Source organism: Hylobates moloch, unplaced genomic scaffold (genome assembly GCF_009828535.3).
Source record: "Hylobates moloch isolate HMO894 unplaced genomic scaffold, HMol_V3 SCAFFOLD_24, whole genome shotgun sequence".
In the NCBI taxonomy this organism is placed as follows: Eukaryota; Metazoa; Chordata; class Mammalia; order Primates; family Hylobatidae; genus Hylobates; species Hylobates moloch.
In genome coordinates, this window is record NW_026652299.1 from 7,650,381 (window position 1) to 7,677,510 (window position 27,130).

The window sequence follows — 27,130 nt, forward strand, 5'->3', positions numbered from 1 at the left end:
TAGGGAGACCTCAGGAAACTTAGAATTATGGCAGAAGGCAAAGGAGAAACAGACACCTTCTTCACAGGGTGGCAGGAACAAGTAAGTACAAGCAGAGGAAATGCCAGATACACATAAAACCATCAGATCTCCTTGGACTCACTCATTATCACGAGAACAGCATGGGGGAAACCACCCTGGTGATTCAATTACCTCCACCTGGTCCCACCCTTAACGTGTGGGGATTATGAGGATTACAATTCAAGGTGATATTTGGGTGGGGACATGGAGCCAAACCATATCAATTAGTATACTGGGTTTAAAGTAATAGCATGGCATTCAAGTAGTTACTTCTGGTTGGCCACTGGAAATAGAGGACTAGTATTTGGGTGATGCGTAAGAGCTGGAGATCTACATTTGAAGATTTTTCATGAAGCTATGAGGATGATTGAGTTTTCATAAGGAATATTTGTTTAAGGAGAAGAGTGTGTGGCTAAAGACAAACCCTTCCGATAGTTGGATGGGAATAGGAATATAAAGGCATCAATCTATAATACATTAAATTAATACTTACCAAACATCTATGTCATAGGCATTTTGCATGGAAAAGGGAATGAGAGCATACTGAATTGAATGGGAGACCTAATTTAACACAAAGGGAATGCTAAGCAGAGATAATATACAAAGATTCATGAAAGTAGAAACTTGAGAAAATGACTCATGGTAGGTACCCAGGGCAGGAGGCGTGAAGTTTTTTGGTACTATGAGTTTCCCCAGAGAATAGGATGGAGTGGTATTTCATGCAGAGGAAGAGGCACAGACACATGTGCTTGGGGCAGTGGTGCAAGTCTGGTGTGGCTGAAACATAGGTTATAGAGTGAAGAGAATGACAGGGGATTTGGTTCAGATATGCAGGAACTAGGAACTCATTTGTTGAGTCTGAAGAATGTTAGAATCATTATTGAAATAGAAGACAAAATCAACAGTTTGACTTTAACATGGATAAATAGAACAGGAAATAATGGAAAATTCATAGGTTTCCTATTCTGTCAAGCAAATACTATCACAATAATGTGGAGTATATTTTACTGGTTTGTATTTATATTCATTTTTATTTTGAAATTTGATAAGTGACAATGTGACCAAAGTTAAGTTGCCAATGACTTTATGTATATATGTGTATGTGTGTTTGCTCAACATATTAATTGTTAAGAGCCAGGTATTGAGGTTACAAAGATGAGTGAGTAAGATAATGCTCTACCTTCAATACCTTCGTCGATTAATTGAAAATGGATAATAAGTGTTTATGTATACTAGTTGGGTAAGTACAAAGATATGGGGACACCCAAGAGAATATGTAATCCAACTTGGATGTTAGTGGAGGGACCTGGAAAGCCTTCTTGCAGGGGTAATGACAACTGATTCTTAAATGATGCAGACAAATTTGTGGTTGGGTTGATTTGAGGGAAGGAAGCATGGAATAGTGGCATACAATGCAAATTAGATAGCAGTAGCATGGAGATAAAAGGCAACCTGGTGTGTATACCTTATGGGAATCATAGTCATAGTCATTTCATTATACTTGAAGCTCCAATTGGGAAATAGATGAGGCAGGAGATGAGCTTGTAGAGCTAGGTAGAGGCCAGCACAGGTTGACACCTCACATACTTAAGGGACTCGGTTTTATGCAGAAGAGTGACCTGGCCAGATCTGCATTCTAGATGCAGGGTTCTGTAGCTAGATGTGGGATAAACTTGTTGGGGAGGTAGACTTTGAAATAAGATTAGTGAGGTGTTTTTTGCAGCAGTCCAGGCTTCACTATGTAAAAGGTTATGAATAAGGATGAAGTTGAAGGGACATATTTGAGAAATATTTAGGAAGTAAACTGCACAGGATTCATTAGTAGGTTCTTAACTGAAGTTCAGGGAGAGTGAGTCAAAGGAGATGACTGTCAGGTTTCTGGTTTGGTAAGCGGTTGTGCCTGCAGCTGCAACAATAAATTCAGCAGAAGAGCATATTTATTGAATTAGATGAAGAATTCTGTTTTAGGCCTTTTGTGTTTAAGCTGCCAGTAGGCTATCCAAGTGAAGGTTTCCAACAGGGAATATCTGAAGGTTGGGTGAGAAGTCTAGGTTTGAAATCCAGATACGGGAGCCATGAGCATGTAAATAATACTGAAAGCCTAAGAGTGAGCTTTCTCTTTAGTGTCAGAATTATGTTCATAATGGTAGTGAATATGCCAAGTATGTACTGAGAAAACTTGACCCAAGAACCAAAATTTGAAATGAACTCTACTTAGCCTTGCCTATTTATTTATTTATTTTTTTGAGACGGAGTCTCACCCTGTCACCTAGAGTGAGAGTGCGGTGGCGCGATCTTGGCTCACTGCAACCTCTGCCTCCTGGGTTCAAGCGATTCTCCAGCCTCAGCCTCCTGAGTAGCTGGGACTACAGGCATCTGCTACCATGCCTGGCTAATGTTTGTATTTTTAGTAGAGATAGTGTTTCATCATGTTGGCCAGTATGGTCTCGATCTCCTGACCTGGTGATCCACCCGCCTCGGCCTACCAAAGTGTTGGGATTACAGGTGTGAGCCACTGTACCTGGCCAGTCTTCCCTAACTTGCTTAATTTTGAACAGGAACTTTCTTTAACAAAGTGAGCTGTGAACCCAACCAAAGTCTTTTTAAAACATCATGTGTTTTTCCGAAAAATTTAATTGTAGCACCAAAGCAGCATATCAAAATATCATTTGCACTGAATTGATAGATCATCTATTTGGATTCTTAGAATTGGGTGACTAGTGTATACAGGACACTGTAGTCAGTTTAGGACTTCAAAGGCAGTCTGTATAATTTTGGCAATAATAATAATTTCATTTTTTCTTCTCTCAGCTCAAGCACAAGTGATCTAGGGAGAAAAATTACTTCCAAATGAGCTTACAATTGCCAACAATCTAAAATTTAACCAAATTGGATCATTGCACACTGCACTGTGTTTGGAAAAAAGACTGACAGAATGTTCTTTCAGTAGATTCTAAGGTATAGGAATTACTTAAGTGCAGTGTCTCTGGAAATTGGTTATTGCATAAAGATCTGGAGTAATTAAGTCAAATGCTGTTCATGTGTAGGAGAGTTTTCTAATAATTTTGATAAGTAACATTTTGTATGATGAAAACAAGAATAGTAAGAGTAGAAACTATAGAATGCCAAATAAAACAATTCTCAGATATTGCAACATTTTGATATTTGATTCATCAGTTAATTCGGATGTCATTGCCAAAACAATTTAATAAAAATAATGGTAAATAGTCTCAAAATCATCATCATGCCTACAATGTACCAAGTAGTGGTCTAAGCACCTTACACATCTCACACCACCCTATAAGAGGAGTACTCTCATAGGCCCATTTATCACATGAGGAAATAGAAACAAACAGAAGACCAAAAACAAAAACAAAAAACACAAAAAACAAAACTTGGCCAGGTGCAGTGGCTCACACCTGTAATCCCAGCACTTTGGGAGGCTGAGGTGGATGGATCACCTGAGGTCGGGAGTTTGAGACCAGCCTGGCCAATATGGTGAAGCCCCATCTCTAATAAAAATACAAAAATTAGCCAGGCATGGTGGCGCACACCTGTGGTCCCAGCTACTTGGGTGGCTGAGGCAAGAGAATCGCTTGAACTCAGGAGGCGGATGTGCAGTGAGCCCAGATTGTGTCACTGCACTCCAGCCTGGTGACAGAGCAATACTCTGTCACAAACAAACCAACAAACAAACTTTCCCTAAATCGCATAGCTAGTAGTTGGCAAAGCAGGCAGTCTTCCCTTAGAATCCATGGTAGACCTGAGTAGTCTGCCTTCATAGTCCATGGTACACCCAGGTGGCCCACCTTTGGAGTACATGACCTTAACCACAGTTCTAGTTTAAACGTTAATGAATGCAGTTGTTAAATAGTGTATGTATGCATTGTGGGGTTTTAAACAAATATGGAGATGACATGATTTTTGCCCTTTAAAACCAGTCTCTGGCACTGTTTGCCATATAAGTTGCATTGCACGCACACCACAATGATTCCTTTGATTTAACCTTTTCCTACTACTGTGAAAAGGCAGTGTTAGCATATATTCCTTATGTATTTAAAAATAAAGGGATTTTTATAAAAAGAAAACTTGAGATGATCTCCTTAGTTTAAACTGTACCTTATAGTTATGGATAAATTAGATGTAGGGATTACTAACTTTAGGAGATTTTATAAGGACTTCAATATGTAAAAGCCTATGTACATACCTTGCTCTTTACCCAAGAAATATTTTATAAGTAGAAATTACTTTAAATCAAATAATTCAAAAGGTAATAGGCATGCTTACTATTACAAGTTTTATTGTTAATATTTTTTATTTTTTAAATTTTAAAAGTAATATATAATTGTATAATAGAACTTTGGAGATAAAATATGAAAATTCATAAACCCAGAAGCTGTAATAACCTGTTTTACTTCCTTATGGTCTTTTCCTATATATCTAGTCTTACATTGCTTTAATAATAGTATATTTATAATTTTGTACTTTAAGAAGTTTTAAATTTATTGTTAATATTATTAGGGATCTTTTTTGGGTAAAAATACAATAAAATTTTGTCTTTTGGATAAATCCACATTTTCATATTCTAGGTTTGTTTTGTAGTCTCTACCAAGTACACATAGTATAATTCAGAAACAGTTTTGTGTTATTCTATTTACTGCTGTCTCTTCACCCTCTTTTTGTTTCTGTGCCTTTGGCTTTCCCTAGCTGGGCACAGTCAGGTCCACTGATGCCCCCTATCTGCAAGCTCAGTCTTGCACAGTACCTGAGCCATTCTTACCTGAGTCAGCTGATAGACACATCCTTAGCTTCAGATGCACACCTGCTCATTGATGTGACTTATGGTTTTATCCATCCAAGACCTGGGATTCGTCCGCACAGCTGTTTGGGCTCCTGCGTTCTTCCAGCTGACCATTCACCCCCAGGTCTCTTTTGTTGCCAGTTGCCATGAGATCAGCTCTAGGCCTTTACTTTGCTGCTCTTTCCCTTCTCTCTCCTCACCTTTCAACTGCCACCTTTAGCTGACTTGGTCAGATTTTTTTCTCTTTGTTTTTTCCCCTGATATATTCTGCTTTATTCTATAGGCACCTTCTGGGGCTTTGATACCTCTTCCTTAGTTCCTGCCAGTTCTATCCGCTGCATAATCCCAGTCAAGCTTGACATCTGTTCAAGATTTTCCAGAGTCACCTCCTAAATTCTAAACGAGACTTCTCCTTGAAAACTTTACTCTTCTGCTTTATTTATTGAATTTAACCAGCATCTTGCCCAAGTTATGCTCTTTTGACCTAGGTTTTTCATCGGCCCACTGTCTTTTTTGATGGCAGGTGTTGTAGGTGGTACTGTTTCCTTTGAAGCATATTCGATCCTGGAACCGGGTCTCAGCCTCATTTGAAAAGGCCTGAAAACACCCAGGACAGTGTCAGCATGGTTTCTCCTGAAGGCAAATTACCATGTAAAAATCAGAAGAGCAAAATAAAAATTTTAATGCATGTAGTTACTCTTCTAAATTCACTCACTGATTTTTGTTAGGTCTATTCAGATCTTTTTTACAGCTGAACCGTTTATGACTTGAAGCAAAAGGAGCAAAAGGACGTTTATGCCACGTCCAAATGTCTTTGTACTATGAAAACTTGAGATGCAATGCGTGTTGTGTCTAGGTTTAACATAACTGTAACACATGAAATAAGAGTCCATCAATGCAAACTAAATTAAAACTGGAGTTGCATAAATAGAATCTATGGTAAGCTGTCTTTGCCTTACCCCATTTATTCTACTTATTGATGAATTTTCATAACTTACTCCTTGAATAAATTATCCAAGAATTAGCTTGTGATTTTCTTTACATATTTCTTCGTATTTGTACACAGGTATTGCCATAATAAAATCTTATAGTGATTACTGTTTTTTACTACTTAACTTGGGCTGGATTTTAAAATAATGATTACTGTTTTTACTCTCCATTTGGACTAGATTTTTCATTTACAATTTATATTAAAATGGAACAACATTGTCAAGTCTACTGTTAAAAAGGACTCAATCATTCTTTCGTTTTTTTCAACTGTAGGGACATTCATATCCTTTCCTCCCTAGTCATACATGTAACTGGTCCTATCAGTAACATGATTAGATCACAAAACTTCTTTCTGCTAAGATATAAAATTTGGGCATTCACATTTAATTTTAACCTTCTGACATTATGCAGTTCTTTTTCTCTCTGGCTTCTATGTGGAATAATGTTGCATGGCCAGTTTCTTACAAGATGCAAGTGGGTGGGGAGATTCTGCAACAGGGTACTGGAACAAGACAGCCACAGGGAATTGACTCGATTAAATATACCATTTCCATTCTATACAATTGTGATGTCCAAGTGATCTGATGATATGAGTCATAATCATAGGAAGCTTTTGGTCATAAATAAATCCAAGAAAGAAGTAATGAAGGATCCCAGCTAGTAGAACATGACAGTGCAGTGTCTGTTTAACCATCAAGTGTAGACAGGCTGGTACTCGATTTCAGTATGATCTCTTCAGACCAAATGTTACCTATTCTTTCATGCTATACTCAGATGTCCCAAATTATCATCACTGTTGTGACTGACTAACATAGAGGATTTCCAGCGTTTTCTTGGGTTGCGTGGAGTTGTCTCAGGGATTTCTATATATTAATATATACAAAGGACATGTTGTCAAAGGAAGTGAAAAAAGATTGAGTTAGGTGAATTTCCAGACTATCTATTCCTGCTTTACTCAAGGGCGTTTTTGTGTATTTTACATACCAGTTACGTGTAAGCATTCATTTGAGAAAGTGGCTGCCTTAAATTAGTCTGAGAGCTATTTCCTCTGTCCATCACAGATGGAAAGACACGATTTGGTGCTGTCTCCCCTCTGAGTGTTGATGTGACAGCTATTCATTGAATACCTGTTGACTGCCAGGCCCTGTAATGCTTTGCTAGGCATCTTGGTCATCTACTGAGGTATTGAATAATCACTGCTTTACAGTCTTAGGCTTTCCCTCTGTTTCTGTGCACAAGTTACTATGTTTTCTTTCCACATTTTCTTGATAATCTTACAACTTCAAAGTGACTTCTATACCAAAAGTTCCAAAATCTGTCTCCAGTCTCACTTTGCCATGTAATACTCGTGAGATTTGATAAGTCATCCTTTCTGAGCCTCAGTTTTCTTATTTGTACAACTGATATAATTACCAACACTAGAAGGATAAAAAGTGAAAGGTACAAGCTTATATAAGTATAAAGGATAATATTATTTTTATTGCTATAATCAGTAACTTTAGGACCGTATCTCAACATTTTTGTAGGAAATGCTTGTTTGTACAGACCCTGACACCTTAAACTTAAGATTTACTAAATAGTGTTCAGTCACTCTTTTTCTTGCATGAGACACTGTCCTTGATTTTATATTTTTATGATGGCATGATCTTTCCAATAGTCATTACATTTCAAAATCTTGAAGGTACATTTTTAGTCCCTTCTCCTTTAGAGGAGAAATGTTACCACATTTCTTCAGACTTTCTTTGCAACTTGTCTGTATTGCTCTAATCATCTCATAACTGGTCCCTTTTTCTTTAGTCTTTACTTCTACTGTTATGGAATTTTTATTTTTTTGTTTTTGTGTTGTTATTTTTGCCTTTTGTTTCTCTACTCCTAAAAAAATATAGCCTGAAACTTCAGCATCCCTGCACTATGTACACATTGGCCCACTTGTAAGCCTTGCATTCAAGGTCCTCTACAATATATACTTAATCTGCATTTGCAGCTTTTCTTATTACAACTTTTTCATGAGCCAACCCGTTCAGCCAACCTTTTTGTTTTCAAATTGAGTATTGACCACTTATATTTCTGGATCTTTCTGTAGGCTCTCTGTCTGGAATGTCTTCTGTTTGTTGAAAAACTACAGATCCAGTCCGGCCTATTGAAAATGCCTCCTCCATGAAAGTATTTGTAATATTCCCCAAACACATGTGATGATGACTCTTCTTTTCTGAACTCACTGTCTCACTGTGCTTTACTTCATCTCAGCTATTCCATGCTTGTATAATACCTAAGTAATTGTATAAAATACACTTGACTGTTTCTTTAGTTGAACTTGATCATTGTGTATCTGTTTCTTTCCATTTGTGAACCATGTTTGAATCAGTCTCAGCCCCATGATGAGAAAGTGGTTGGTGACAGTAATGCAGTTTCATCTTACAGTTTATGTCCTACCATGTTGCAAGTACAAGAAGGAAAAGTGGCTCCCAACCAGCTTGACACTATTGAAAATATGGGGGACCGTTTTAACACTGTTTTTTTTCTTGATAACATGCAGGAATATGTGTTGAAAGAATTATTTCAGGCATTTTTATTTATATCCATGTTAAAATATAGTTAAATGAAAGTACCTTCCAATCAGAAGCTAAAATTTTATAGAACAAGTAAATTTACTTACTCCTAGGAAGATGTCTCACCTGTTCTTGTCTTGATTAATCTTCAAAGGGATTATTTTTTATTTTTTGCAGTTTGTGCATCCCTATTTTAAGGCATTAAGCTCTGTATCAAATCCTTTTTGTATTATTGCAAATCAACCAATCTTTTGCTACTTTAATGTTGTCAGCCATTCGCTCTTTATTGTTATTTTAAATGCCAGAAAGTAAAATGCAAAAACCCCACCCTATATTAATGTAATTTTATGGTTAAGATTTTACATTCAAAAATCCAGAAATTCAAAGTTATAGTTCCCAGAAGAATCCTAATTCAGTCACACTGCATAAACTGATATTAAGGCTGAAATGTATCATCATTACAGTAATGCAAAATACCTATATATGCATGAGGACACAGTGATAGTTGCTGAGGGAACCATAATTTTGGATTTTCTGACTTTTTTTTGCACATATAATTTCAACCATAATGTTGTTAATGCAGGTTTTTTTCATTGACTCTGAAGTAATGTATCTGTTGCAATGTTTATCTTAAAAGTAAGTTTTCATTGGCTCAATTTTTTTCCTTCTGTATATCAATAAACCTATGCTTGTAAAGATCTGATGTCCCTACAAAGAGAACTACCTAGGAATATTTCTGTATAAAAATAGTTTTTAGCCTCATGTATGCTGATATTCTCTCTGCCTTTCTCTCTCACACACACATCCACACACAGCCTCACACACTTATGTTACATTCTGGCACATTATAGAAGCAGGTAGCATATCCACTACCTGCTGTTGAAAGTGTTGACGATACTGAATTATTTATTCTATCTTCTACACTATCCAAAATCGTTTTGGGTACTTTGACACATTTTGGTCTCTTCCATATGGATACTTCATGGTGGCAGAGTTGCCAGATGCTCAGGTTTTGTGACAGTCTTAGTTTTTCAAGGACTGTTGGAATATTCTTGGGAGAATCTCGCCTTGTTACTGATTCCTGTGGAGTGGTAAAATACTAACATTTCTTTGAAAGTGTTTTTCAAGACAAGGAGTTGTTATAAAAAAGTTACTAGAATGTCCCATCTGAGTGTATTTAACTTTGGGAACCTAGTAAGGGAGGAATTTATCATGAAATTCATTTACAATGAGTTGGCATCATCTTAACAAGGAGTAATAATAGCAGTATATATAAATATGGGGATTAAACAAACATGGTGATATTTCAACATTTGAAATATCAGATATTTGACTCTCATAGAACGTCAGCCATTTATCTATATTTCAGCTGCCAAAATGCAAAGATAAGGAGCAGGAGGCTATCTAGTTTATTTTTTTACTCCTTATCAACTAGACAGAATCTTGCATGTACTATATAGATACCATATATATATACCATGCATATATGTTGTTATATGTGTTATACATATGTGTTTATATGTTAAATATTTGCTTAATTGAATAGAATGTAGATATTTGTGGTCTCAAGTATTTACCTTTCATGTTCAGTATGAATAGAAACTCCATAATCTCTTCCCTTTCCAATCCCTGCCTTCAACACAAAAATAATTGGACATTCTGCTCATCTTTTAATAACCATCACAAGTGTTTTCTCCTTTTCTAAAGCCTTTTTTCTGGCTTTCCTGGGCCATATCTGAGGTTCCCTTCTCACTTCCCTCATGGCATTCTGTGTATTTCTTGGCATTTCTAGACCATTGTTATGTATAAGCAGAGAAAAAGGAAGAAGGGACAGCTCTGTGTCAGAAGGGAAGCCTCCATTCCATGGCCTATGTGTAAATGTCTTTTATGGCTGAGAGAGGCTTTTGACTGCCATTATGTGATCTATGACATGTGATCTTCAGATATGTGACCCTCAGACATGTGACCCTCAGATGTCGGCAATAGAAAATTCAGATATCATTAAGAGGCAGGTGGGTATCTGTATTAGTCTCTAGTGCATATTTATACCAAAAGTTCCAGTACTTTGTCTACGTTGTGTGGAGAGAAGGGATGAAACAGAAAATAAAGAAACACTGTAAAGAAAGTTTTTCAAGCTTTTTTTCCTGGTGAGTAGACTTCCCCCCATTTAACTAGAGAGCATTTTCATTGAAACGTCTAACTTGAAGAAGTTGCTTTTATTATTGAAATCATGAGGCCAGGCTCACAAGCAGCAACTGTGACTTTCTTTTTATAACTGATTTCACACTGGTTCTATTTTTGCCTCTTACTGGCTAACCTGGGGCAGATGACCTCAGTTTCTGCTCTTCAGTCACCTGGTAAAGAAGTGTGGCCTAGGAAATTTTAAGTTCCTTCTTGCTGTAGTGTTTGATGAGTCCCACATATCGTGTTTTATGCTAGGTGAGACCAAAAGAAGTGTGTCTCAGAAAGTTACCATGTGATGTGGGTTGTGCTGAATGACTCCAATACTTCATTTTAGATAATCTAATATATAACTTAAAGAGGGTAGTTGTGATCAAAGAAGCGTTTTTTTTTTTTTTTTTGCAAAACAATGTTTTTGTGTGTGAAATTTAGCTGTGTGCAGAATTTTTAATTTTTGTTTTACTCTATTTGATCTTTAAAAAAGTAGCTTTCAAGTGTTTCTCCTCTGTGATATGTGGGGTAATTAATATTAAAATGAGAATTCTCACACACGGGACTTAGCAAATCAGTGTTTGTGAAAAGTCTTACCTTTAAAATAAGTGTATAAAGGACCAGGACTCAGTCCTGAGACTCACCTTTGAATTATTTTTCTGTTGCAGATGTACAACATTATTAAACATTTCACTCTCAAACATTTCTTGAATGCCTACTGTACATAGTACATTTTGCTGATTTTGATGTTTATAATTAATTATTCAGTGGTACCCTTGTAATTAAATAGCAAAACATTGGGGAAACTAAGTTATTTGTGGGGAGGTATTTCTCCAAATGGTGTATTAAGCACCAAATTTAAGGAGGATTTCAAAGAACTGTTGTGGACTTGCCAAAACAAACATTGGAGGAATAATCAAAACACAGACATAATTTCTATGAGAAGCATAACAAATCAAATGATAAAACAATAGAGTAAAGCGCAAACTGGGAAGCAAACTTGAAGCAAATACTCATAAGCACCAAAAAAATTAAATGTTATTACTGATTACTGAAAGACTGAATATTTAGGATATATTTTATTTTGATAGTTTTATCAGTAGATAGGACTCAGTAAAAATAGCAAGTCCCTATATTATTCCTGGTTAGCTTATTCGTTATTCGGACACAAAATACTTTTTTTTTTTTTCATGGTTGTCAGGAACAGCTTAGTTGTCAAGAAGCAGATATTATTATTGTTATTGTCATGATTACTTTAATTATTACACTGTCATAATATTCAAGCCTAAATCATGATACTGTCCAAAAGCCACTTTGTACTTGCCTGTGGTTTGTTTCTTAGGCTTGTGCCTCAAGAGAGTTTTCTGAATCTACTTGTGGAATAGTGCTCTGGCTTGACTGGTCAGTATGTCCTTAAATGTGTATAATTTTAGACTACACTGATAGGGTCAGATTGCAGTGATGATAGGACTTACATCCATTATCTTGGGTCTCCAGTCTTCAAACTTTATAGTATTTAGAAAGGAACTCCAGAGACTCATGAGTGGCATGAAATAAAGGGCAAAGAACATTCCAATATAAAATGATATGCTGCTTTTAAGGAATAGTCTTGTATGACAGATTAATCATGAGATGAATTATAAATATTTCACATACTAATTATATTAGTTTATGGTGATAAAACACCATATGAAGTGTTCCCAGCACACTCAGCAAGTTAGATGCTCTTTGCATGTTAATTGACTTACTTCTTCAAGGCTAATGATCATGAATCCCTGAAGATGACAAAAATTGTTATCAAAATATTGTACATTCCTGATCTTTGTACCAGGTTGACATCTACCTTTCCTCTTGAGTTCCTTTTCTTTGGATCCTGTCTTGAATACTTTACAATGGTGAAGCAGAGACCAGTGCCTGAAATACTGTTAGGGACCCCAGGAAAAACTAATGAGCTCAATAAAAAATGACATCAAATAACACATCTTAGAATTGTGTTGGGTGCTCACATCCATGGGGGATGGGGAATGTAAGCACTCATGGGCATGGATGCTTCCCAGCTTGTTTTAATGGTAGGAGTGAATATCGTATTGAACACTTCTGTATAAATGGAAGGTTAACCAGTTTTATTTTCTCATAGTCATTGAGGGAATGAATGATCCATTCACTCCATTTATTCATTCACTTATTTGAAAATATTTATTAAGCACGTGGCTAGGATGGGGCACAAGACAGATGTAGGACCTATCCTAATGGAACTTTAAAATCCAGAGTGATAGCTGCCAAGTTAGGGAAACTATAGGATACTAAAGAAAAGAACCGCAGATCTATTTTATCTTATCAAAGAATATATACTTTAGTGGGAAGAAACAGGATAATATATTAAATATTGGAGAACCACATAGAATAGTTATGTAAAATTATGTAACAGACTAGATCCCACATTTTTAACAAACATATTTGGTGACCAGGCAAGTTCTTTATTTAAATCAACTCTTCAGTGTATTTCTTCTCATTACCCTATTATCTGTAATCTTCAGTTACCTTCTGGGCACTCTACTTATATTCAGTATTTGTAAAACATGTCTCTTTATTTCCCCTCCAAACCAGGAATTTTTTTCTCGTGTTGAGGAGTATTACACCATCACTATCTGATTGTGTAACTAGAAACCTTTAGCCTCCTACTTTTAATAACCAAGCCAGACATTTCTTTCATCACCCTTAATGTTAGTCACTCTCTCTATTCCAGTGCCCTGACCTCCTCCTTGTTATTCCAGGAGGCTCGCTCCTGCATGTTATTTAGGATGCTTCCTAGAGTGCATCTCCTTAGGAAAGCCTTTATTGATGGTCATTACCTCTCCACAATTTGTATAGCCAGAGCAGTCTGGCCACTCAGTAAATATGTGATGGATAAAGGGATGAAATAAAACTATTCACTTTTGTATAGTTCTTCTTTATACCACTTATATTCTTTTATATTTCCAACACAGATTCTAATAAGTACAATTAACAGAAAAACAGTCACATACTAATCCTAAGATGATTCCAAATCATTGTGGAGTAAGTGAAAAAGTGGAGGCTTTAGGCCCAGATCAACTTGAATTTGAAACTCATCTTTACCTCTTAGTAACTGCTGTTGTCTCAGCATTTAACCAAACCTCTTGTGCTTTAATTTCTTAACCAGTAAAATGAGGATAATAAGACATATCTCTTAGGGTGGTGGCAGTGATGTGTGTAGAGAACCTTACACGATACGTAGTTTTCTATCTTCCTTTAAAATATTACCATCAACATTACAATATTATGGTGATTAAAGGATTCCATTATCAAAAAGTGTTCATGGAAAGCCATGGATTTAAATGAACTGTTTTGTTTTTGTTTTTGTTTTTCTTTGAGACGAGTCCAGGCTGGAGTGCAGTGGCGTGATCTCGGCTTACTGCAAGCTCTGCCTCCTGGGTTCACGCCATTCTCCTGTCTCAGCCTCCCAAGTAACTGGGACTACAGGCACCTGCCACCATGCCTGGCAAATTTTTTCGTATTTTTAATAGAGACAGGGTTTCACCGTGTTAGCCAAGATGGTCTCGATCTCCTGACCTCGTGATCCACCCGCCTCGGCCTCACAAAGTGCTGGGATTACAGGCGTGAGCCACCGCGCCCGGCCTAAAGGAACTGGTTTTATATCTTCTGTATTTGGTTATACTTAGAGTAATCTTCCTTATTTTGAGAGTAATAGTGATTTATAGTGGTACTTTATTTATTTCTTTATCTTCTCACTTTACAACCATCTTTTTCTTGGCCAATAAGCATTAAAAACTGAGTTAATTAAGAATAAGAAAAAATAAAAGATTGTTAGTGTAATAATGAACATGCAGTGAGTCACCAAATTGCTGAAAGATAAAGTACAAACTTCTTATCCTGCATCTGGATACTTCTGGGTCTGAGGAAGACCACCGTTTCAGTTTTATCTGATTATTCATTTTTTTCCAAACGCTAACTGCTAGCCCTCTCTGACTAATTCAGATAGCACTGGTCCTTTTAGTCCCGAGAACTCGGGACCTGGGCCTCTTCTGCCACCCCTGATTATTCTGAGACTTCCTGGTTTTTCACTGCTCTTAGTTCTCTTTTCTTCCTCTGAATGGCCATAGCACTTAGTGCCTCTGCCTTCATTCGTGATCAATCTCACACTGCTTTGTGACATTTCTTGTGCAGGCAGAGAGCAGTTACTTATCTTTTTTATTGTTATTTAATGTTTCCTGTATTTATGGCTTATTTCACCAATTATATTGTCAGTTCTTTTAGAACGGGATGATGTCTTATTCTTCTTAAATTGCCAAGTCAAAAGATTTTACAGTGTTCTGATTTGTTGACTTATTGATAGAGTGTCTAAAAACAGATATATCTACAAATGTTCTGGTTCATATTACCTTGGACCTTGTAAGAATACTCTTAATAATGAACTCCAGTCCCAAAAGAAATAAACACGTACATGAAAAAATGTTTAAATGTATGCAATAAAAATTTCAATGTATTTATAGATTTTTTAAAATAGTAGGCTTACCCTCTCTTCTTGCCTCTTCCTTTCTTGTTAGAAACATAATTACAAAGTGTCTTTTATGGATTAGGCACTGTGCCAGATACCAAGAGTTAAAAGACTCAGCGTTTGCAGGAAAAATTTAAGAGACACCTGAATTTAAGTGACACCTTAACTAAAGAAGCTCAATAGGCATTATGGAATTTGTCTCCTTAAACAGCCATAAGACAGTTCAGAGTGCTGATGATTGCAGCAAGGATAGATGTTAAGAAAACAGCCTTATGTTAGAGATACTGCTCAGTGGCAGGTTGTGCCTACAGTCTTTGATTCCCTACCTTCTTGACAGGTGTTCTGTGTACAGTGCTTTTTTGTATATAGTGCTGTCCTGGCCATTGTGATAAGCACAGGAAAGGAAAATTACATGATGGAAAAAAGTAAAACTGTCCGATTGATGCCACACGATGAGACAGCTTTTGGGAAACTGGATACTGTATTTATAAACAGCCTGTAAATTACCACCACAAGAACCTGGGAGATTAAATGACTGCGTTTCCTTTTCCTTTAGATAAGACTTCCATCTTGTATTTTTAATTGTTTCAGCAAAGGGAAACATTTTGTTAGGCAGTGTTCTTGAAAGTTTTTGAATATCCATAGCATTTAAACATGCAGTAGAAATGGTCCAATTAAGATTAAGTAGCTGACAACTAAAGCAAATTGTGTTAAAATGAATTTTGTATATTGATGATTAATGAATATTAGAACTCAGTTATCTCGCTACACAAGTTTTATGAATTAAAAAATATGTTGAAACCAAAGACTTTTGAAATGCTTGGGAGTAATTTTCATTTATATGTGTATGTATCATTGAGCTTCTGTTGTAATTAAAACTCTGTCAAGGTGCTTTGGAAGTGATAAAGGGAAGAAAGCAATAGCTGTCCTCTCTTGCACTTCTTGTATCTAGTTTTATCAGCAAACCCTGACAGTTGTCAGTACACCCAGTCAGGCCACTTGGTAACAGTCTCACAATATTGGCATCTTAGCCCAAGGCTGTCATTGTTTTTCTTCTTGCTGTCTTCTTCCACTTATGACTCCTTGCAGTCTGCTTTCCATATGGTAGTCAAAGTTTTCTGATATTAAAAAGTAATTTAAAAATGCATGAATTACATAAACAAAAGTAATATAAGAGATTAATACAAAGAAGATTTCAAAACTTTATGGACATGAGTATAAAAATCATGCCCTAGTTGGAGATATTATGACTTACCATATCATGAGATGTAATAAAAAGTCATATCTTTTAGAAATAATTTTTAACATGGTAAAACAACATGGTGTTAAAAGTAAGAAATGAAACTATGCAATAATGTATTTCTGTTACAAAGTGGAAAGAATAAAAGAAAATATACTTAATGTACATATAAGATTTTGTCACTTCCCTACTTAAAATCCTTCCATCTCTTCTTATTGTTCTTACCACAAAACCAAAATTATTTTCATGTCTTACCTTTGAATCTTCACCCTTATTTTTGGCCACTCCCATTAGCTCCAGCCTCCTTGGTCTTCATTCAGTTCCTCAACCTGCCATTTTTCTTCTTGCCTCAGCTACTTTGTTTTCCATTTTATGTCTGTAATTTAGCATAGTGCCTTGCAAATAATAGGTGCTCAGCACATGCTTAGAGCACCAAAATGCAAATAGTAGCTATCTCTCTTTGGAATAGCTATGGGTGATATTCACTTTATTTGTATTTTTTTGTGCTTAAAACATTTTCTGTAGTGAATGTGTATTTTCTAATTCTCAGAAGGAAAAGAAAAAATAATGCCATTCCAGAATTGGGGAGCTGGGTAGGTGAAATTCATCTAGGCAGGAAGAACATGGAAATTAGGTTATCACAAGGGGGTCAAGGGTCTGTTCAGGAAAATCAGTTAAGCAGGTAATTGTATTCAGGAAACATGGGTGTCAGGTTAGGGAAAGCTGGTTCATCCAGAGCTGTGCTTTCCAATACAGTAGCCACTAACCACATATGGCTAGTCTATTTAAATTTAAATTTAATCAAATTAAATTTAAAAGTTAGTTCCTCAGGAGTACTAGCTACGTTTCAAGTGCTCGATAGCCATATGTAGCTAGTCATATGTGGACAGTACAGATATAGAACATTTTCATCATCATAGAAAATACTGCATCACAGAAAATACAGGATCTAGGATCCTAGAGAGTAGATATCAAGGAACAGGAATGCATGAGAGGGAACAAAAGAACCAAGGCTTAGGTAATGAGTTTTAGCAACATGAATCTAGACCAGGAGTTTAGGTATTGAGCAAAGTGACACAGCTGGAAGAATTTACTCTCTTGTCAAAGGCCTCCTGAAGCCGTGCAAGAAATTGTGTATGAGTGGTAACACAGCCCAAACTGGTATCTGTGTTAAATTGTATACACTATCTCATTATGTCATAAATAGCTTCAGGAGAGGAGAGGGGTCTACTGAAAAGATTTCATGGGGCAAGAGTGAGATGACCTAGCCCATGAAGAATCATTGCTAAAATGTATGGGCAGTGGCTGGAATATTGAATGCCTGCCTTCTGTTACTCATTTAACTTCCCTTCTGTACCATTTAAGATATAAAAGTGTGCATCTTGATGGTAATGGTCACACTACTACTGCCCTTAGGTATATTTCAGCTTTTCTTTTTACATATTAAGTAAATGGGTAAAAGGCAAACAACTGATTTATTTAAACTGAGCAGAAAAGAATAAAATCTTTAATCTCGAATTTCATTGTGTTTAACTGTTTCGGATTCTTTAAACATATATGACTTGAAATGTAGATACAGTGTGTATTGGAAACAGTTGAAACGTGTACAGGTCCTATTCCCAAATACATGGAATGGTGTTAATGTGCTTGCAGCATAGAGCCGTTTTAGTTAGACGATTATAGTAGCAGCTTACTTGTACTTTTGGTGAAATGGTAAGCTAATGATGTAGCTGTTAATTTGAATTTAGCAGACATTTTAAATATAGGTTTCTCTTACAGAGACAAAAGTTGCAATTTAAAGCTCTTTGGTGGTCTAAAAACAGCTTAATTCTGTAGTAGCATGGTAATAAGTACTAATCCAGCTTATACAGTGATTGTAGTATGTCATGTTTGTGAAAGATTGCTCAACTGCTTTCTCTGGGTTTTATGTTAATTTAAAAATATTAAACATAAAACCTTATAACATCTTCATGCTGAGATAAACTGTTCAATTTAACTTGTGCTCAAGCAGCAGCTGTCAGGAATTATCTTGTTCCTAGTGGTTTTTGCTATCACCTTGTGTCCTTTCCTGCTGGAGACACACTGTGGGATGATAAAGTGCACCTTGTTAGGATTTATTGCTTAAATAATACCTGAGGCAAGATGAGCATTGGTAGCCCAGGGATTAGCTGCTGATCAAGTGATGTCATTCATTGTATTATTATCAACTTTTAAAAATTGATAGTAGGGGCAGAGTACAAATTGCCTATGGATCACCTGCATTCCTTTTGTGGGCATATTCATTACTTCTTTTTGGGTGTTGTTGAGCTAAATATTTGAGAAATTGCTTATTGACCACTTTGCCATTTTACGAGCAAGAAAAGCAAAGAGAAATGATGGAGATAATTTCCACTATTTAAAACTAGTGAGGGCTATTTCAAGATTAGTTATACAAATACAGTGAATTTTCTTTTAATGATTAAACAAACTGAAAGAAGTGTTGGCGTGGGCAGTCTCAAATGGGGAATATTATGAAAATTAGTGTTGTTTCTCATATGAATATATTGCCTTCTTTTATTTGGGAGGTTTTCTTTGGAAGGCTCAACTTTCAGGTTGGATTCTTTGGTTATGGATAAGCTGGTGGGTAGGGGAACATATGGTAGAAATACAGTGATGGGCTCCTCTAGGTTAAACATTAGCTATAGATGGTCCACCCTGAGGATAATCCTCATGTAGAAATTAACAGTTGGAATATGGCTAGAAATATGGATATGATGGGTTTATTGTTTATGGAATATAGAATTTTTTTCTTCTTACTGCCATTTAATGCCTGTTACTTCAAATGTATAGTTTTATAAATGTGTAACTTACCCAAAATTTGCAGTAGGACAACGCCTTGCTCCATGAAATCTTTTTAATAGACTCTCCCCCTCCCCTGAAGCTATGAATTACTACACACCTGTTCACATAGATTAATCAATTGTTAATGTGTTTGCACATTTTTTATTTTTCTCTCTCTGTAAATATATACATATTAATATTTATTATTAGTAGTAGCATTTTGGCTGAACTATTTAATAATTTATTGCAGACATCATGGCATTTCACATCTAAATAATTTGACATGAATCTCCTAACAGTAAGAATATTCTCCTACATAACTGCAATAAAATTATTGTATTTAAGAAATTAAAGATTGACAAAAACTTGCAGTCTTATAGTTAGTCCATATTCAAATTTTTCCTATTGTCTTAATAATGTCCTTAATAGGTGTTCTTTTCCCTTCCAGTATCCAATGAAGGATCATATACTGGATTTTGTTTTGAGTGTCTTTATTTCTTTTAATCTAGATTTTTTTCTTTTATGACATGACATTTTTGGAGATCCAGCAAATTATTTTGCAGAATATTTGTCTGGTTATTCCTTACCAAATTCAGATTAGGCATTTTTGGCAGGAATACTATACTAATGATTTGTATCTTTCTCAATGTATCACATTTGGAAATACATAATATCACTTTGTCCCATTATTGGTCATAGTAAGTTTGATCACTTGGTTAAATTGGTTTCTACCAGATTTCCCCATCATAAAAGGTATATTTTTTGTAATTAATAACTCATATGAAGGCTACTTTTAATGCATTTTTCTGCCTTGTGTGTGAAAAAATATTATGCTTGCCCAGGTGATAATGATGAAGAATGGGCGTCATTGCTTGCAATAGTATGTATGGTCAGGGATGTGCATAGTAAGAAAGAATAGAAGGAGAGGAGGATTACGCAATAACTAGACCTACAAGTTGCCATGTATTCCCTTTTAAGGAAAATATTGTTTGAAATTAATATTTTGTTGTTTCCTTTGCTAAAGATAAGATTTTTAGGTAAACAAATATCTTCATGTTTCAGAATTTTCAATGTAAGTTTTAGAGAGGCTTATATGTGGTAGTGGTGTGGGGAATATGTTTGGACAAAATGGGGCATTGTTTGATCATAATTTTTTTTTCATTTGGGTATAGACAGACAGGTTTAAAAAATAAGTGCATCTCCTTGATGAGATTTTTTTTTTTTTTACCTTAAAGAGATAAATTATAACATTAATATAGCAATGTAGGTTTGAAGAAGGGTTGCTGGCTTTTGGTCTTATGTGCCTCTTTTAGCCCGTGAAGAAGACACTTGAATTCCTACTTGTGATATATGCACTTATTATGTAATCATTCTTCTTATGTGAAAGGCTAGTGCGGCAGATCATATAAACACCTGAAGTTAGCCATTTGGCTTGTCAGCAAGGGAGGATTTATAGTAGTTGTAATCATGGTAATAACAAGGATGATATTTTGTATTTATTAAGTACAGAAAAAAGCACTTGCAATGTAAGTGGTCCGCAACCAATTCATATCTGTGGTGTAATGAAAAGCAGTTTGAGCTCTTAGAAGACCAGCAGTCTCTCTGCTTTGCAACTTTCTACCAGTGTGATCCTAGAAAAACTCTTAACCTTATTGAACCTGATTTTTTAGAATGGGAATTAAAGCCATAAAGGTCAAATGATGTTACATTATGTTATAAAGGTGGCATTCTATCAAAATTGTGCCATCTAAATGTCCTCAGCTGCTCACGTCCTGTACTTTGTCCCTCTTTTGTGTCCATATGTAATAGGCACCTTATTAGGGAAACATTTCCAGGTTGTCCCAGACAATTAGTATTGCTTTCTGTTTGTTTCTCTAATGTTTTGTGTATGTCTCTATTACAGGCAGCATTTATCCTGCTGAGCTGTCTTGTTCATCTTTTCTGTTCTTCCTGGTTAGACCCTGCACATAGTAGGCATTTAGTAAATGTATGTGGAATGAGAGAGTAAATTGACATTTTTTTTATTTATAAACATGGATAAGCAAGCTTTCAGTTTCCCTTTTTCCCTTAAAGATAAGGAATCAGCCTTTCATAAAATTTTTATATTTGTGCTTTATTAAGGGATTTTACAGATGATGCATCTGGTACCATTAGCAGTCCAGTAATGGAGAAGAAAAGATGTTTTTAAAAATACAAGTATTGTAAGATACTTTACAAGTGAGGGGAGGGTAAGAAAACATGCCAAGAGAAAAAGACCGTACTAGATAAGTCTATTGCATAAATCAAAAGAGTTTATGTCATAACATGAACATGTGCCATTCCTGCTCATACATTGAATTTCAGTAGTTGGTTGCATAAAGAAGGAAAGTGTAATGAAACTGGCAAGCAAAGTATTCCCCAGTCAGCCTTATCTTTGTTCCATTTGTCCTTCAGATAGAGCTTTTCTTGCCTTTTTCAATAAAATCCATCACGCTTTTTTTTTTTTTTTTTTTTTTAACATTTCTCAGTAACTGCACTGAGAAGACCAGTGAGATTCGGGGACTTTATAGTTCTAAGCAGCTGCTTTTTAAGAGATCAAAACTTAGAATGCTGCTACATGGTATTAAGCCTCAACTATTGATGTGTCCCTATAGGGGATGTGTTTTTCTTGGGGTGGAAAGAGGAGAGAAGAGCAAAGCATGATCCCTTCAAACATACTTGGGACAGTAAACCCCAATTTTCTTGTTTCCTAGGACCCTCTTTGCAAGTTCAGTGCTTAACCTGACCGAACTGGCTGCCCTGCGGCCTGACCTTGGGAAACTGAAAAAGATTCTGTATTTTCACGAGAACCAGTTGATATATCCTGTCAAGAAATGTCAGGAGAGGGATTTCCAATATGGATACAACCAAATTCTTTCATGGTAGGTATGGATTGTGTCACTATATTTGGCCCTTTGCTACCTTTTTCTTTGTAGGTGGTTACATTTAAAATCTGGAGATCTACTACTGTACACCTTTTTTTAAAACACCATAAGGTGGGTGCAGATATTTAAACAATTCTTCCTTCTGCAGTATATGTAAGATCACAACTAATCATTTTATAAAAATACATATATGTAACAATCTAATTCTATGTTGAGCTAATTATCTATTTTTCACAACATTCAAAATAGAATTAAAAGGTTGGCAGGGACCTTCACGGACCCTTGATTTCATGATCTGTGGCTTAAGGCATTTAGAAAGTGCGGTTAGTCAACTCATACTTATTAATCACGATCACTGTATTCAGCTAAAATCAAAATAGAGTTTTACAGAGAAATAAAAATTAAAGCATAATGGAGCAACTTGGGGTTTTGTCTCCCCTGCCTTTTTTTTTTTTTTTTTTTTAATTGTAAGGCAGAGAAGACTATGGACAATGAATCTTTAGGTAGTTTTTCTTTTTTCCCTCATTGAGTCTTCTGAAATGGCACAGCCTTAAAATACCATGACATTTTAAAGGTGATGGTCCTTCTCTATTGTGACTTCGACAAAGTGTATCTCCTGAAGCTTAGTTAATGAAAGAAGTTAATAACAATTCTGAAATGGCTTTGCTATTGGATCCTATTCACATAACTGCAACAGTTAAATGGAATCTGTCAGTGATTTGTACATTTTATTCATCTTTATTAACAGCTATTAGCAACTGGGTTTGATGATGTGTTTAAACAGACCCCCAATTCTTGCAAGAATGTTTCATAGTTTAGTTGACATAGAAAAACGGCTATATAGAAATAATTCTGTGTTGTGTGCATTTTGTGAATGTTTTCCTACAATTATTTTTACAAGCTGCTTCAATTGTGAGTAGCAGTGCTATCAAAGTAGAGTGGAACTGCTTCACGTCAAATGTCTCATAAAAAAAGCAGCCGTTTTAAAATTTCATAATAAAATTAAAATATATTGAAACAGAGAAGGAAAATATGTTTTAAAAATGAAAATAAAATCATTTTGTGCTTTATCAATATGGAAAACATTTGTAATATTCTTTCGATTTCTTGAATTAGCATCATTCTTTTCCTCAGATAGTGTGTTTATTACCCCTGAGAAATCACTGGGAAAAAACTAAGTCTATTTTTCCCTTTATGGGTGGCTTTAAAGTTAATGGAAGTTACATCCAGTCATATCAGGGAGGAAATGTACCAAAAAGGATATTTCTGTAAACGATCTTGGATCTTTAATTTGGCATAGACTGGATTTTTAAGAATGTAAGTCGTTGGGTCACATGCCGTTTGAGGGAAGCTATCTAAAAACAGTTCAGCTCTCGATTCTTCCTCACTTTCATAAAACATTGTTTTTGCTCATAGGGAATGAGACTATAAAAGTTTTGTACATGATTTTTGAGCATTGCTTTTCTCAAGAGGGTAAACTTACAGACAGGCTTGGAGAGAGAAAAGTGGACTTCATCATCAGTTGGCTTCTTAATGGGAAAAAAATGGTTCACAGTTGTCCAGAGGAAAAATAAAAGTGTCAAAAGGCAGTCCTGTTCAGATTCTCTTTGAAAAGTATGACTCCTGCTTCCTCAAATGTTTCTTTAGTTTTCTTGCTGACTTCTGCTTTTTTGGCACTGTCAGATTTCTTTCTTGACTGTGTGGCAGTTAAGGACTTTAAAGATGACTGACATAAGCACTCACCTTAAACAGTGATTTCACTAACCCTCTAACTTATGAACACATGTCACAACTATATATTATGACCTGTAGGTTGCTATTACAATATGTGACATATGGTGAAAACAAGACTAGCTGTAAAACATCCTTCAACTTTTGGTATATTATTATATTGGCTTCCTTATTGCTTAGTGTTGTGTCAGCACTTCTGTGATATTCCTTTGTATTATTCGTGTTGTAATCACCCGCATCCCCCAAATTTGCACTAGGTAGCAACTAATAAACAATACTTATATGGAAAATCAGTTTTTTTCAAGGGATGCATGGAAGTAGCAGGCCAACACTCTTTTTGTTCATTTTTTATTCTGCTATATATTAACATTGTAATAGTAAATTTGGCTGTCTCAGCAAATATGACTTAAACTAAACTGACGATTGGCTACGGCATTCCTATTCTATAAGTTCTACTTATTCTGTGGTGTTCTGCAGTCCTGTGGACATAACATGTCTTCTTTCCAGTAGTATTTAGGGTGGAATAAAACCAATTGCTTTGTCCCTTTAATCTTGTATACAGATGTTCCTCAACTTACGATAGGATTACAGCCTGGTAAACCCATTATTGTGAGTTGTTACAAGTTGAAATGCATTTAATACAACTAACCTATCGAACATCATAGTTTAGCCTAACCTACCTTCAAGATATTCAGAATACTTACATTAGCCTACAGTTGGGCAAAATCATCTGGCAGCACAGGCCACTGTAGAGTATTGATTGTTTACCCTTGTGATCATGTGGCTGACTGAGATTTGTGCCTCACTGCTGCTGCCTAGCATCATGAGAGAATATTGTGCACATACCATTAGCCCAGGAAAAGATCAAAATTCAGTATTCGAAGTATGGTTTCAATTGAATATATATTACATTTTCACCATTGTGAAATTAAAAATATCTTAACTTTGAACCATTGTTGTTGCGGACTGTTGTTACTACATTTATTTTGTTGAATTCGAAGGTCCATGGTGTTGCGGTGCTTTATAATTTATACGTACCCTTATGTAATCAGTTAGGACCTAGTGATCTGGATTTCCGGATGCATTTCTACCAATTTCTTCTATTTCTCTGGCTAGCCCAATATAATATAATATGATAGTGAAACAAGTTATTTTGGGATACCATAATCCTTTTTGTGTAGTCCCAGAACTTTCAAAAACTTAACACAGTTTCTTGAAGTAAAGGCTAAAGCAGGAAGTAGACTAACCAAATAGTGCCGAAGGTATCGTGCCTTAGTATGAAAGTAGTTTTATCTGAATTAGTCTCCTTGAAGTTAGTGAGAAGTGTGACAGATGCTCTGTTCTCGGTAGTATGGTATAAAATGATGCACATCACTGACAGAAATTCAACATGGGTAGCTGGGCCATGAAGAAAAAGGAATTGCTCTACGTAGTGTTGTTGATAATATAGGAAGTTCCTGGCATTGTGGAAAAATATGCTTTGATTTGGAGTCTCATGTGATCTCATTAAATCATTCTGTTTCCCTGTTGCCCTTCCAATCTGATGCCACCAATCAACTCCCTGTGATATAACACTAATGAAACTAACTTAGCTCTTAGAGACACTTTGGTAGATACTGATAGGAAGTGAAGAGTTCTTTGCAAACCTAAGGTGTAGTACAAACTCTGATTAATCCATAGAGGTTTTAGGTTGATAAAAATTACTCTGAATGAGTCTGGGCTCATCATTTGCATTTGTCTTTTACCTTTACAGCCTCGTGGCTGATGTGGTTGTATTCAACTCAGTTTTTAATATGGAATCATTTCTCACTTCCATTGGAAAATTTATGAAGCTGATTCCTGATCACAGACCCAAGGATCTGGAAAGCATCATCAGACCCAAGTGCCAAGTTATTTACTTTCCCATCAGGTTTCCTGATGTGAGCAGGTCAGTGTGTTTGATTCTGTTCTCAATATTGTGTCATAAATTATTCCTCAAATGTATAGAAATTTTTTTTTTTTTTTTTTTGAGACGGAGTCTCGCTCTGTCGCCCAGGCTGGAGTGCAGTGGCGCAATCTTGGCTCACTGCAAGCTCCGCCTCCCGGGTTCACGCCATTCTCCTGCCTCAGCCTCTCTGAGTAGCTGGGACTACAGGCGCCCGCCACCACGCCCGGCTAATTTTTTTGTATTTTTAGTAGAGACGGGGTTTCACCGTGTTAGCCAGGATGGTCTCAATCTCCTGACCTCGTGATCCACCCGCCTCGGCCTCCCAAAGTGCTGGGATTACAAGCGTGAGCCACCGCGCCCGGTCATGTATAGAAATTGATGTTCTTCATGCCAGTTTTAACTTTTCAGCGTAAGTATGGTTAGAGAATTAAATTCTATCTCACCATGCTGTGATTTACAAAGATTTTAAATCATCATGTGTCTAACCCATCACTAAATAGTTCAGATATTGAGTCCTTCCTTTCTTTTCTTTTATTTATTTGTTTGCCAAAGCAGCCTGGTGTTTTCTTTCTTTCTTTTTTTTTGTTACAGAAGTCATTGTCAAGCATATTTCTCAACCTTTGCATTCAGCTTATGCCCATTGATTTATATATATGATAATAACTGGTCTAGATAAGTCAATGTTAAGTCTCACTGCTTGGATTAGTTCATTTCCCATGCTATTTTCTTTTATTTTTTCTTCATTTTTAATTATTTATATTATCTTAATAAAGAATTAAGTCTTCTATGTTGGTTTACAAATGTACCTAATTGCCATTTCTCTTTCTTAGTTACTAAGGACATTTTTTTTTTATTACACTTGTTGCTGGGCCCACCTTGAATTAGCAATAGCAATGGATGATGTGGCTCAAAGGGAACATTCTGGAATTCCTTTTCACTTTTGATTAAACCTAGCAAAACTGTTTTTACTACCACTAGGAATATTTCTCCCTTGTGAACAGAAAGTTTACTTCAGTGGGATTCACACTAGCAGGAGACTCTGCTGTTTTTTACTGACTGCTTTCTTAAAAGAGTTCAGGAACAGCTGTTTCTTCCTCATCCCTGAAATGAAGGCAGGAAATGATTTAATATCCATACATGCTATGCAAGAGGTCAGCATTAACTTCTATGTTCTACACTTACTGAGTTCACCCATACTTTGCTGTAGAAACGGTAGTCCTCGTCTGCACCCCTGTTGCTGATTTATTTGAGTGTCTTATTTGTTAATATTTCATCGAAGAAAAATCTGCCCCATACAAAATCAAGTTCGTGAATCATAAAATTTAAGTTAGACCATCTTGCCCAATCTTTATATAAAGTGCAGAAAACAGAGGCCCAGAGAAGTAGAGACTGGCTTGTAT

At 36.0% G+C, this 27,130-nt stretch overlaps 1 protein-coding gene across 13 annotated transcripts in view; it reads left to right on the forward strand.

Annotated features, from left to right (window-relative positions):
* Positions 1 to 27,130, forward strand: part of GTDC1 (glycosyltransferase like domain containing 1) — a 421,645-nt gene that overhangs the window by 198,345 nt on the left and 196,170 nt on the right. For all 13 annotated transcript variants that reach the window (XM_058434258.1, XM_058434259.1, XM_058434260.1 and 10 more), the window contains 2 exons: positions 21,902 to 22,069; positions 25,557 to 25,730. In XM_058434258.1, coding sequence (XP_058290241.1) covers positions 21,902 to 22,069; positions 25,557 to 25,730 — 342 coding nt within the window. The remainder of the gene's footprint in view (positions 1 to 21,901; positions 22,070 to 25,556; positions 25,731 to 27,130) is intronic.